Genomic DNA, 14,840 nt, shown 5'->3' with positions numbered 1-14,840 from the left:
GCTGTCTAAGGGGGAATGATTCAGCATTGGAACAGACTGAAATAGGAGTTGAGAAGCTATCTGAAGAACTTGAGTAGGGGCGTAGCTTAGTGGGAGAGTGTGTGCCCAGGGTGTACAAGACCCAGCATTCAATCCCTACCACCACAAAAAATGAACAAACAGATAAAAAAAAAAAAAAAAAAACCTTTATAAAACAGACTCATCAATTTTCACAGTAGAAGAATGAATCACATAGCTCTTTGAGGCTCCATAAGACTGCATTCTACCCTCCTCCCCTGTCCTATAGATAATGCATATTACAGACCCTACAGTGTAGTCACTTCTGAACTCAATAGCAAACAATATGGGACTAAAGAAATTTGCAGTCGTAGTGAGTAGAATGCATATACCAATAAGGACTATACTCTCTATGACAATGGTATTGCTTATAACTACTAAATAACAAACCAATAAAGAAGTTTATATGAAATCAGCATTTGCTGTAGTCCTGAGAAGTACTTCACACTTTTGGCTAATTACTGTTTGTAAGTCAACTTTTCTTCAAATCATCATCATCCTATAACAGTTGTCAGAATTGAAATTTTAAGTGAGCAAGTACTCTGTGCCAAGCAGGTTGCCAACACCTGGGGCACAGAGACGCTTGGTACTGTGTTGAGAGTGGAAGATTGTGCAGCTGAATGATATGGACCTCTCAGTTAGGGGCTAGAGGGATTAGCAGCTAGAAACAGCAAGGGAAGCAAAAATAGTCTGTCCCCTGGTTCCAGAAGTTATTTTCTTTACATATGCTTAGTCTCTTATATGGCAGAATAATAGGCCATTCATGTTTGTACTTAAACCTGTTCAGTCTTCACAGCGTCTCAGAGGTCGCTGCTTAATAAATACAAAGCCCGAGGCATAGAATGCTTCAGTAACTTACTCAGGTTCACTCATTATAGGAGGGGATAGAGCGTGGGTTTAAGAAGGAAATGTGGCTGTAGAATCTGGAATTCTAACCACAGTTCTTGTCTCAGTTATTGTACAGCAGGAAAGCTCTTTGGGGCCAAACAGTTTTAAAAACTGGGTTATATTACTGCCTTGCATAACAGAAGCATGCCTTTTCAGACAGAAGAGGTCCGTGGGCAGGACCTTATCTTCCTTGGAGTTCTCTGTGGTTTTCATGGAGTCCTTGGCACACCTTGCACCCAGGCTTGCTGGTTGTGAGGAAGATGGCGGACATTCCAGGAAGGTCAGAGAAGGACAGAGGTGGTGCAGTGGCAGTTTGCTGAGGATGCTGGTCTGGAGAATGCTTGGCTCAGGACACTTTGCCAGGAGGCAATTTCTGAGAAACTCAGTGGGGGAGGTACGGAGAGACTACCTACCTACACGATTTTGAGAAGTGGATAAATGCTCCTTAGGGATGATTTAATTTATTAAATGAAATGTGACCTCTGTGCTACTTCAAAGTGTTCATTTGCTTAGAGCAACGAGAAGTAAACTATCATAAAACTCAACCTGGCTTTTTCCTTTGAAAAAAAGAATCAAACTTCCTGTGGGACTCCTTTAAAAAAAAAAAAAAAACAACTCAGAATGTCACATGCATGGAGTCATCATAAAATTATTCTAATTTGCCCCCTAGTAGAGGCAAGAACTAGGGATCATAGTTTACTCAACTTTGTATCAAAACACTAAACACACAGAGACCTAGATCTCACAATGGAAAGACAACAAACAGTATCTCAAACCTGTGTATATGCAGTTTTGCTAAGGTTCAGTGTCTGAGCAGAGGGAGAAAATGGCTCCGGTCCATCCCTGGGCTCAGCAGTTCTGCCATCCTGCCCTAATGAGGCCATGGCTCCCAATTATTTTATTTGGTTTTCCTTTCTGTCTCTGACACTATCGTGCCCACATTCTGCCAACCTTTGACATGAAACTGTTTCTGTACAGGTTGATTTCATGCCAGAAGTGAAGAATGGTCAGGCTAACGGTGTCCTCTTTTTGTGTTCAAGTGTGAGGTCGGTGATGCTAATGAGAAATCTTGAGGAGTATGGGCTTTGTGCCCTTGGAGAAGGATGTCTTTCAGAGCTGACATGATGTCAGCTTGTGGTTCTGACTACCTGTCAGTAGGTACTGTGAGCACATCCTAGAAGCCCCTAGGAAGGCTCTCATCTTTCCTTTATTCAGAATGCTAGTTATTCCTTTTATTTACAGCTCTTTCTAGGTGGGCTCAGCAAGCTACAGAATTTTCTCCTTCCAAATATAGGTATGTAGTTGGCTACATAGTTTTCTTGCCCTAATTTTTATGTATGTTCACACACATATGTACATACTAGCATTGTGAGCTATAAATTGATTTGTAGGATTTTCTTGTGTTTCATAAAACAGTATCTCTTAATGTTTTCTATTTCAAGAGAGAATTGAGACTCAGCGTATTTTTATTTTTTGGTTTTTTGAGACAGGGTTTTTCTGTGTACTCCTGGCTGTCCTGGAACTTGCTCTGTAGACCAGGCTGGTCTTGAACTCAGAGATTTACCTGCTTCTGTCTTCCAAGTGTTGGGATTAAAGGTGTGCACCACCACCACCTGGTGTATTTTTAAAATGCATTCCACTTTCCCAAGGAAAATGTTTAGTGCTGCTTAGGGTTAAGTGACCAGATTGCTCTTTCTGTGGTAGAAACCATTAGTGACTTTCTCCAGTAAATAATAGAAGTGTGAATAAAATTAGTTTCTAGAGTGTCTTTCTTTGTCTATTATACAACTGAATAATTTCATTATTTTGCTATCCCTTAGATTTTTGACACCATGTCTGTGAACTTTTATTCACTGGAACTTTTTCTATGTAGGTTTTTGTATTTGTTTGTTTGTTTTGAGACAGGGCCTCACACTGAGCCCAGGTTGTCATGGAACCGATATAATTCAAGCTCACATCACACCTGTGCCATTTTCTTACCTCCTAGGTGCTGAGGTTTGAGGCATATACCACCATGCCTGGCTTCACTAATATTTTTAAAGGTAGAATCTCTAAAAATACTATACACCAGATATAAGTAAACAGTTTTTTAAAAATTAACATTTGTTTTACTTTAAACATATATAGTAGAGAGATTCTTTGTTTTCCCTTTAACTTAATGTAAGGGTTACTCTTCAAGCTGTTTGGAGATGCCAGCTGGTAGTATGTGGAAACCCACATTTTAGGACTAGATTTATGCTATACTTTACCGTTTTAGCTCCTTGCTATGTTCTGCCTGTGGCTGTGTTCAATAAATCCATGCTTTTAAGGCATTTTTTGTCATAGATGGCTGGTATTCTGATCTCTCTCTTCTATCACTCTCGCACATACACACATGTGTATATATGCATGCACATACACACATGCACATACACACATGCACATACACACATGCACATACACATACACACATGCACATACACACATGCACATACACACATGCACATACACACATGCACATACACACATGCACATACACACATGCACATACACACATGCACATACACACATGCACATACACACATGCACATACACATACACACATGCACATACACACATGCACATACACACATGCACATACACACATGCACATACACACATGCACATACACACATGCACATACACACATGCACATACACACATGCACATACACACATGCACATACACACGCCCACATGGTTTTCATTCTCTTCTTCCGTTACTGTGGTAATTTGGTAGTTGAGATGACTATTGTGCCTTCTTCATCCCACCACCTGGGAGGCAAAAATTCAGATGACTTTGCAGAGGTCCTTGTTTCTAGAGCTCTGTCACGTTATACCACAGGAAGACAGCTTCTGGTGGTTGCTGGAGGGCTACAGATGAAAATACTCCAGGAATATCATTGTTGCTTTAGACCATGACAGACCACCGTGATGACTCTTCTTCCCCAAGACAAACTTTGCTCTTTTTAATTTTTCTTGGATTATTTCTTGACCACATTCATAAAAACTTTTTGGACAGTTGAGATATGTAGTAAAGAAGGAATCTGGTTCTTTTAAAGGTTAGCGTGTGTGTGTGTGTGTGTGTGTGTGTGTGTGTGTGTGCGCGTGCGCACACACACATGTGTATGGCATGTGCAAAAAATCCTCCAGAGTTATGTAAGTTTTATTTTCTAGCCACAGAAGAGTGAGCAAAGGCTAACCCCATGGGAATTTGTTTCCTAAAAAAGTGCAGTAGGAATGGTGCATGCCAGCCATTTACCATGGGTTTTGTTCAGTGATGTCCTTGAGTTTTCTTTCCACAGACACTGGAGATAGCCCCTCAGTGTAAGTAAATCCCAATGCTCAGGCACCTCTAGTATCTGTAAGCAAGATGAAATAATGCAATCAAAGAAAAAGACAGAATAGAGTGGGCCGGAATACATCTCGCTGTAAAGAACTCACCATTCTTAGCTCTACTCTGTGGAGCCGGCCCATTTCAGGTGATGCCTCCAGGGCAGATTGTGACCTAGCTGGCAGATACAACTCTTATTTATCAGTTTGCTTGTGAAATGATTGGCTTTGGGGCTCATGATTCATTTTAGAGTGTGGTAGCTTAACTGCTCGCTCCTCTTTCTTCCTCTGCTTTTCCCGTCTTTATTTAGCGTTCCCTACCTGCATTATTCTCTGCAGCACGTCTTTTCACCACAGCTCAACCTTTTACGGTTTTCTCACAACACTGTCATTATGGCTGTTTCCAGTCCTCACATGTGAGAAGAAGGTGGAAGGTAGGAAGTTTGCCTGACTGCATTTTCAGTCACTTGCCAAGCCCACTGTGGGCTGGCTGGGAAGAGCTCTCATCTCGTCTCCAGGTCTCTCCTGCGCCGACGAAGAGCATCAGGTCCCCAGTGCCGCACCTGAGGGATTTTATCAGCTGATTTTCTTGGGACTCCTTACGCTCCTGTATAATTACAGCCCAGTGTTGTTCCTAGGTTACTAAGTATCTTAAGCGTCTTCTTTGACCTTCGGAATTATGTGAGTAAGCATTTTCTTGTCCAGGCCTGGAATTAAAGGTCTAGTAATGGGCAGCTAATGGCTAAGATGATTGAGAGAATGATTTCTCAGAAGATAGCTGAGGCATAAATAGGTAATGAGGCTGCCTGGCTTCCTGAATGGAGAGATGAGAAAATGGGAGCTGGTGCCAGGGTCAGCACAGTCTGTCTTCCTGCTTGTTGGAACAGGGGCCCACTGGAGAAAAGGACCTCAGGATACAGGAAATCACAGAGTCCAGGGCTGTCAGTGCTCTCAGAACTCCAGGGAACTCAGTAAGGCAGATGCAGGGAACACCTCTTAAGAAGTCATCTCCTTCGACGTCTGTACAACATAACCTTTGTCCTTCAATAGAAAACCCCAAAATAAGAGCAGTGGATGATGTTTATATCACTCGTTAAAAAATTCACTTTCAATATAGTCAACAAGAACCCAAGTTTGACTTGGAAAGCAAGGAGGCGGGGGAGTAAACAGCCAAACAGGAAAAGAGAGCTGAGTGGTTTGAGAAATATCTCTACAAGGACCTTGGCAGATTATCTACCGCAAAGTAGACACCCAATAAACTTGGTGTTGATTCCCCTTCTTCTTCTTCTTCTTCTTCTTCTTCTTCTTCTTCTTCTTCTTCTTCTTCTTCTTCTTCTTCTTCTCCTCCTCCTCCTCCTCCTCCTCCTCCTCCTCCTCCTCCTCCTCCTCCTCCTCCTTCTTCTTCTTCTTCTTCTTCTTTAATAAAATGGCAAAGATTTGAATCTCTATGTTATTTATCAAAGAGTTCCCCATGTGACTCTACAATGTGCCCAGTTTTCTACTTACCATTTCCTTCTCTTCCTTAAATAAAAACTTTAAGACTTCTGTTATTTTGGTTGAACTCAACCAAGTTTAGGTAGAAAAATTTGAGAGGACCATATATTTTATATTATGTTATATTACTAATAAGAAATACTTGGGAGATTGACTATGATGTAATCTTGTATCTCAGCATGAAGGTTAAAACTGGGATATTGCTGTGCATTTGAAGGCCATCCTGAGCTATATAGCAAGTGATAGTGAAACTCTGTCAATAAAACAAAAGGTTATATTTAGTAAATCAGTAAGTAGATGTGGACCATCAGTTTTCAAAGGTCAACCTGGGTTATTGTTGTTCATAATAGCAAAGGGAAGGGATGGGAAATTCTGTATATTGAATATCTGTTACCACAAAGACCTTCACATCCATTTCTTCGTGCTCTCAGGATAAACTGTATTTTATGCATTTAGAATGGTGACTTTTGATCTGGCCATACCTTACACTCACATGGGACCACTGTCAAAGATGTGGTCATCCTGTTTCACTATAGACCAAATAAACCAGAACCTCAGAGTCCACAGCACAGGCTTTAGTGCTTTTATGTGGCCAGTGTTGAGACGTTTCTCCATGCCACAGTTTAGGCCTGACCTCCCGTGACCATGCTCTCTGATTACGTTCCAGCATTTCTAATGATTTCCTTGTGTCGAGTGTACCTGATTTTTGTGCCTTTATTGGTCCTTTACATGGTGTGTTTAACCTTTTTTTTCAGTTTGAGAAGCACCCCAGGCTAGCCTGCTGCGGGTGGGCTGGTGTTGTAGCTCATACTATTATGGCACATATAAATATTTTGTAGGCATTTTGTAGCTTTTGACTGAGTTTTTTGAGGGTGGAGGGTGCAAGGACCACGTCTCACTCATTTTTGCTTGTTTGTTTTCCAGAGCTGAGGATCGAACCCAGGGCCTTGCGCTTTCTAGGCAAGTGCTCTACCACTGAGCTAAATCCCCAATCCCCCACTCATTTTTGTATCCCCAGGGCTTCACTGTGGTCAAAACTCTAAAGGCTGAAAGGACCCACTGACTTGTAACAAGTCTACAGAATGTGCATTATTGCTTCTGCTCTTTCAGAGACGTACACTTTTAGGTCAGAGATTCTAAAAGACCCGTTCTAGTTTATTCACTTGTAAATGAAAGCCTCAGATTTCGACCCCAATCAGCTCTTTCGAGTTCGAGTTCTCAAGAGCATGGTTTTTGTTGTTGTTTATTTTGCTTCCTCTGGTCCCTAATGACCTGCTGGCAGGCACTGTTTTGAGTTTTGTAATAGTGATGCAGATGGCTGGATTTAAAGGACAGGTTGGTTAAAGATGCTGTGTACATTAGATGCAGTGTATGACAGAGTTCATGAAAACTGTCGGCCTGATCGAGTTGGCCAGACAGGAAACAGAGCTGTATTAATTGGAGTCATCAATACAGAAATAGGAGTAATGTCACTTGTTTCTCACGTATGTCGTGTTAGCATACTCTCGTAGCTAGCACAGTTCTCCACATGGTTGTCTTCTGACTTAGCTGCTTGGTTACTCTTACCCGTGTGGCCGCACAAACGCAACAGTGAAGCTTGGCCATCTTGGTGAATTGGAGTTTTGGTCTCAGTCCTCTGACAGAAGTTTACTGGAGGTGATGGGGAACTGAGTAGGGTGAAAGAGAGGCTGTTGTTTTTTATCGTGTCAAAATAGGGCTAATATGTGCAAGGGTTACTTGCTGTTGGTGGTTTGTTATTAAGCTGAGGATATTAGACTTCCAGGAATCCCTTCTGTGTTGGCACAGTACTCAGGAAACAAGACTAGCTAGAGGTTCTGCTGTATACTTAAGTTCTTCTTTTAAATAATGTTAATTACTTTTACAATTTTGTTGCATAATACCATTTGGCTGGTAATCTTCCCAAACCATTACTAGTCATTGGTTTCTTTTCAGTTTGACGTTAACTTAAGAACCTTCATTTATTTGTCAAAGTTTGGATTTTCACGAATGTTTTAGTGTCAGTTTACTTTTTTAAAGTTACTAATAAGGCAATCTTGAAAATTAATTTTTAACCTCTGGCATATGTGGGTTGGCTCCGGTTTGTTGACTCCAGACTGTGTCAAGAGAAAAGGACAGGCTGCCAAGAAGCTGAACTTGTAGGGAACGTGGTATTATGTTAACTTTGCATTTCAGTTTTGGCTGTTTCTGTGAATAATAAACAGGTCTCAATATGGAGATCATATCAAGTTCCATAGGTCTCACAATTCTATGATTCCTTTATGAATAGAAATTAAAATTAGCCTATGTAATTATATTGACTTATTAAGATTTCTTGCCATCTGGGTAGTTTGAGGAAAATACGGCATTTTCCTTCTGTATCTTTTGTCTGACAACTTCTGTAAGTTGTGAGCCATATTTTGTCATGCCTGCATCGTCTTGTCATTGAAAAATGGATACCCATTTGTATTTTTAACTCTAATTCTGTTTCTACACTTGTAATTGGATTGGTCTTAGAGCATGTCTTGCGTGTCAGATGAGGTAACATTGACTTTCCAATTGTAAGCAGAGCTCTAAAACAGAAGTACAAAGCTTGATTTCATGTTTGGTTTTCTTCTTGTAGTCTCCAGAACATGTATGGCAGAGCATTCTCCTGTCTCTAAAGATATTCCTATCATAATAAGCACTCACCAGAAATTATGGAAACCTGCGTACCCATCCCAACCACAGAATGACAGCAGGGAGCTGAAGTATGGTGGAGAGGTCTTCTGGGAGCTGGTGCCCGGCCTGCCACCGACTGGTGTACTTAGAAATGATTTTTACCCATACACGATTCATCTTTTCTGTTTGTAAAATTAAAGTATCCGATTGAGTTCTAAGAATCTTTTCAGTGTTATTCTGTAACTTTGGAGTGTTTAACAGCTTTTAAAATAAATGAAGTACTGGGGATTTAGGTGGTAGAATTCTTGCCTAGCTTGTGCTAGTAGGCAAGTAGAGCACTCTTTCCAGTGCTTAGGGGGAAGTGTGTTCAATTGATCATTCTGAATATAGTCTATAAAAACCAACCTACATTAGAATTGTATTAAGTAATACACACTTAAAAAATTGAACCTTAGTTAAAATAAGCTTCCCTTATATTTTCTTTGAATTTAAGTGTCTCCTTGGAACCCCACTGAGGCCTGTAAAGTTAAAAAAAAAAAAAAACTGAAGTAAAAAGGAACTGTCGGGAAAAAATTGTGTAAAAATGACTGAATTGTTCTGTGCAAAATGAAAGGACATTTCAACTAGATGACACTGTGTTACCTGAGGAAAGCCAGACAGAGTCAGGTACTTTATGTTGTGTTCTCAGATAAGGCAGTTTAAAATGTTAGTCTATTGGAGGAGGAGGGGAGGGAGGAGGAGGGGGAGGAGGGGGAGGAGGGGGAGAGGAGGGGGGAGAGGAGGAGGAGGAGGGGGAGGAGGGGGAGGAGGGGGAGGAGGGGGAAGAGGGGGAGAGTACTAATTATTAGAGGCTAGGAAGAGGAGTGAAAAGAGGCAGTGGGAGGTTGGATAACAGGTACCGAAACACATTTGATGGAGTAATAAGCTCCAGTATTCCGTTGCGCTGGAGGAGGATGAGAGTTCACAGTGAGCTGTTACATAGTTTATGAGAGAGGAGAAGAGAAGAGCGCAGAGGAGCCAAATATTAAGAAGTGGTAAGGAAAAGGAAATGCTAATCACCCTGATTAGAGTTTCTAAGTGTTTTGAAATATCACATTATACCTCATACAGATATACAAATATCACATGTTAAATAAAAGGGAAAAAAGAGTCAGATGGTGGTGGCACACGCCTTTAATCCCAGCACTCGGGAGGCAGAGGCAGGTTCTGAGTTCGAGGCCAGCCTGGTCTACAGAGTTCCAGGACAGCCAGGGCTGATACACAGAGAAATCTTGTCTTGAACCCCCCCCCCCAAAAAAAAAAAAAACAACTCCCAAGAACAAAAAAATAAAGAAAAAGGAAAAAGGAGCTAGAATTAACACAAACAGTAAACACTTTGCTAAAAATAATAGTAGTATTACCTTGATTTGAGCCATCATTCCGATGTGGCCTGTTCAGCACATTGGAATGGTGTTAGCATTTCTAATTCAGGGGAGACTGAGATAAAAGTGTTAACTAGTCACACAGGGGCCTGGGAAGAATGGAAGAAGGAAAGGTTCATTTTAATTGAGACATCAGTTCTGGTAAGTAGGGCTTGCCTCATGCTGTTTCCAAAACATGGTCTGAACTTTAGGAAACCCGGAGAGCTTCTCGGCAGAAGGAACACTGTCTATCGACTGGTATTAAGAGCGAGCAGGCCTAATGGGAAGCCTGCATTTCAGTAAGCAGTAATTTGTAGTTATATCATTGTTCATTTAGGTGTCTAGGTGATTAATAAAACAGTCTCCAGTAGCCACTGAGGAAATACTGAGTGAGTTCCTGCTGTGGTCAGTGCTGAGTCTCTGATATCATTCTGACCTGCAGAGAGGAGAGGGAGATGGAGACTTGATGGGAGAGCAGTGTTGTGGACTGAATTGTACTCCCTGAAAGTTCATGTGTTGGAGCCCTCACCCCCATGGGATTGTACATGAAGATGGGGCTTTAAAAGAGGTTATCAGGCTGGGGGGCCCTAATCCAAAAGGACTCATATCCTCAGAAGGGCAAGTGCCTGAGAGCGCACACAAAGACTGTGTGAGGACATGGTGAGGCCACAGAGAGGCCTTGTAGAAACCGAATCTGCCATCCTTTGTCCGTGGACATCCGCCCTCCAGAACTGTGAATATGAAGATCTCTGTTGTTTAAACCACTCTGTCTATTAGGGCCTCTGTGGCAGGTTCCAGAAGTGCTGCTGACCTGAGTCCTGAGATTCAGATCGGGTTGTTTTCAGGAAATTTCCCAGGTCAAGGGTCTGGTTTGAAAAGCTCTCAGCAGAAGTTGTGAGTAAAAGTTATAGGTAGTGTTGTTCTTTTGAGTTAAAGAGTAGATGGAAGAAGTCAGCATGGATAAGGTATAGGGAGTGCTTGGGAGTCTAGAGCACTATGCCAGGGCACTGGGAGGCAGTTGTGGAGCATCTTGAAATGTGGGGACTGGATGGGGGTCTTTGGTAGACTAGAATATGTGTGTCTTACACTGGGTTTTCAGCAAGGGTCTTTGACAGATGAGGGGATTGTGGTATGTGGTAGCGGTAGAGCTAAGAGTAAGGGGCAACTCCAAGGACCTGGTGAAGAAAGAGGAAGCCAGGGCTTGGTGGGCGTTGGAGTCAGCCAAGCAGAGTGAGGGCAGTTAGGTTTGCCCTCATGAAGAGGCTGAAGGGTATCTGAGTACTTTGTCCTCCTTGTTAGAACAGGACTGGCGTTATAGCCACTGCCGAGCAGAAGTGTCCAGCCCCCATTCTTTCAAATAGTGTTCAACGGGAAAAGCGCCAGAAAGCTTTGTTATTGGTAGTCAGGCCCTCTATTTTCACCCAGTCCTGAGTGTACTGAATGTAAAGTCCAGGGCTAGTTTCGGCCCCTCTGATGTCCCTTCCCATCATGCTGCTTCTCAGGGACCAGCAGCACTGCCAGCCTCATTTACTACACAAGGTGGCTGAGGTGACAATAAAACAGGCTGATTATAAATGCAGTCTCTTTCTAAAGAAGAAAGGGGGACAGATGTGATAAGATGAAAGGGTAGATTATTGAACCTATGTTTAAAGAGCAACTTGTTTAAAATGTTTTACATTGCTATGGATTTTAGTTTATTGATACAAATTTAAAGTTAATTTTGTTATACTGTGTATATATTTCTACTCTTGTTTAAGGTATTATGTTTATACAGCTCATTTAAATTGCAATGGAACAATTAGTCTTCTATTGATAGTCAAACTTATAGTCATGTTAAGTTTTCTTACACATAGGTACACATAGATATATTTCAGATAGATAGGTAATCTTCAAATACTTCAAGACCTACAGAATATGACATTTAAACTGTTTTTAAAAATGTAGACTTTCTGGACAGTGAGACATGTCTGCTCCTGGCAACACCAATTTACTTAAGAGAAGAAGATGGACTTTGAAGACATTCTATATGGAGTTTATCTTCTTCTTGGCAAAAATAGCCATTTGGACAAGAAACTGTTCTTGCCTGGACTGCTTAAAAAACATATATCGACTGGACATACAGGACCCATAAAAAGATGACCACTGAACTTTGCTTGGCGAAATGGTCCTTCAGGTTCCTGCTTCACAGAGGAAACTGCCAGACATTCTACAGGACAGAGACAGAAATGACGGAGAGATTCTAGCCCTTTGGGCTGAAGACAGATGCCCCAACTTTACAAAGAAACATTAGGTGACAGTCCGGGCTGCCAGCTGTCTCTGTCTATCCTGCAAGACTCCCGAAAGTTGCTTGCATCCTTCTCCTGTTTCTCAGATAATAGTATATCCTTCTGAGGTGTTTGATTTAGTTGAAGACTAGAGATAGTTATAATTTTCCTCAGTTATGATAAAAGATAAGTTAGATATAAAACCTTAGACTCAAAAATATAAGATAGATAGGATATCTTCTTTAATTGTGCCAAATAGACTAGTTACTATAAATAGACTAGATATTGTAACTGTAATTCTTGCTTGATAATTGTTTTGTTATCTGTAATTTTACTATGTAAAAGTTAAAACCTTCCTTTTTAAAAAAAAGAAAAGGGGAAATGGTGTGGGATGTTCTGTATGTCAAATGTGTTGCTCTGATTGGTTAATAAATAAAACACTGATTGGCCAGTAGCCAGGCAGGAAGTATAGGCGGGACAAACAAAGAGGAAAATTCTGGGAAATGAAAGGCTGAAGCAGAGAGACACTGTCAGCCACCGCCATGACAAGCGAGATGTAAGGTACCGGTAAGCCACGAGCCACGTGGCAACTTATAGACAAACAGAAATGGGTTAATTTAAGATAGAAGAAGTAGATAACAAGAAGACTGAGTCACTAGGCCAAACAGTTTAAATAATATAAGCATCGATGTGTTTATTTCATAAATGGGCTGTCAGACTGCCGGGATTTGGCAGGACCCGGAGAGAAAACTCTCCAGCTACACATTGTTTCTTCTTATAATAGCAATTATACATGCTTACTTTAGAAATTAGGTACATATGAAAAAAACTCAAGAGTACACAAACATATAAATATAACAAAAACAATAAAAACCAAGGAATTCATAGTCTGTTGTTTAGAGATAGCCACTATTGGTATTGGGGAGTGAAATGGAATAGACTGTTTTATTTCTTTTCAGTGTAGTCTCAGGATCATTCAGTATGCAAATTTTAACATGATCAATGGGTCTTTTAGAGCCCCTGCTGATTGTCTGTCAGACTTCATAGGATGGCACAGTAAACAGTGACTGTTTTTGTCACAGAAACGTTTGGGGGATGATATTCTTAGTACATACAAAGGCTTAAGTTTGTGCTTAGAAATATGTGGTAGCTTCTGTGAAGTTAGGTTTCACAAATTACGTCTGTCATGGTATTTTAAAAGTATATATTAAAGGTTTGATGAAAAAGGATTTTTAATTGCAGTTTAAATGTCTTCCTTGTAAATAGATGGTATTCCCTGTATTATTTTACTCTTGAATGAAGTGCAGTTTCCTTTTGGAAGGTACAAAGCTTAACTTGAAAAGATCTGCTCAGAGACTGGGGAACCAGTCTACTGAAGTAGAGTTGGGTAGGCATTGTTTCAGGACTTGAGACAAAGCAGGACTGTAGGCGCTTTGTCTCCTTGACTGGATGGTGATTAGCTTTGCATTGGTGACGGCTTGGCTTCCAGGAGGGCACACAATTTCGCTTTATTATGCTGTCATTTAGCCTCCTGTTGAATTGCTTTCTCATTTGTGATACTATGAGCCTTTCAGAGTGACTGCAAGAAGTTCTCATGTACGAACGAATCACCGCAGACTATAAACACGCTTTCCCTTTTTGATGTTGCAGCTGACTCACGTGGACAAGGCAAGCTTCCAGGTGGATGCCTTTGGAACATCGTTCATTCTTGATGTCCGGCTAAACCAGTAAGTGCTTCCGGAGTTGTCTTCACTGCAATTACGCTATCTAGTGACTTCAGGAAATAAGTGTGCATTACAAGTTGAACAGCTTTAGTAGATATATAACTTTTACAAATATGTCATGGAAGGTAGGAGTTCTTCAGGCATCTTGTATAAGAACATTTATGACTTGAGCTTCCTGTAAGGGATAGATTATGAAAATATACTGAAGGCAGTAAAAGTTCTTTCTCTGTGTGTGTGCTTGTATGTGTGTACATGCTCATGTATATACAGTTCACTGCTGTGCAGGTGGATGTGGAGGACAGAGGACAGCTTCGGATGTCATTTCTTTTTTTTTTTTTTTTTTGGTTTTTCGAGACAGAGTTTCTCTGTGTAGCTTTGTGCCTTTCCTGAAACTCACTTGGTAGCCCATGCTGGTCTGGAACTCACAGAGATCCGCCTGGCCCTGCCTCCTGAGTGCTGGGATTAAAGGCGTGGGCCACCACCGCCGCTGCCGCCGCCACCCGGCTTCAGATGTCATTTCTTGGGATCTGTTCTCCTTAAATAAAAAAAGTATTTATTTGGTGTGTGCATGTGCGCACATGTGTGCACTCATCACAGGTGCCTACTGCAATGCTTGTGTGGAGGTCAGAGGACAAGTGGAAGTTGGTTCTCACCGTGTGGATCCCAGCCATCGAAATCAGATCCTCGGGCTTGGTGGAAGGCACTTTTGCCTCCTGAACCGAGGAGCCAATTATTGACCTTTTTTTACTTTAGAGAGACAGAGGCCAGACGGTGGTGATGCATGACTTTAATCCCAGCACTTGGGAGGCAGAGGTAGGCAGATCTCAGCAAGTTTGAGGCCAGCCTGGTCTATAAACCGGGTTCCAGGACAGCCAGGACTGTTACACAGAGAAATCCTGTCTCAGAAGAGAGAGAGAGAGAGAGAGAGAGAGAGAGAGAGAGAGAGAGAGAGAGAGAGAAAGCACCAAACAAACCCTGTCTTGAAAAAGAAAAGAAAGAGTGAGA

General features: G+C 41.4%; 1 protein-coding gene across 1 annotated transcript in view; it reads left to right on the top strand.

Annotated features, from left to right (window-relative positions):
• LOC118580838 (PH domain leucine-rich repeat-containing protein phosphatase 1-like) overlaps nucleotides 1–13,841 on the top strand; it is a 30,141-nt gene extending 16,300 nt beyond the window's left edge. The window contains exon 3 of the mRNA XM_036182825.1: nucleotides 13,762–13,841. Coding sequence (XP_036038718.1) covers nucleotides 13,762–13,823 — 62 coding nt within the window. The 3' untranslated portion in view covers nucleotides 13,824–13,841. The remainder of the gene's footprint in view (nucleotides 1–13,761) is intronic.
• Nucleotides 13,842–14,840: the final 999 nt, after the last annotated feature.

This window comes from Onychomys torridus, chromosome 3, assembly GCF_903995425.1.
Source record: "Onychomys torridus chromosome 3, mOncTor1.1, whole genome shotgun sequence".
NCBI lineage: Eukaryota > Metazoa > Chordata > Mammalia > Rodentia > Cricetidae > Onychomys > Onychomys torridus.
This window is presented reverse-complemented; position numbering and strand designations above follow the sequence as displayed.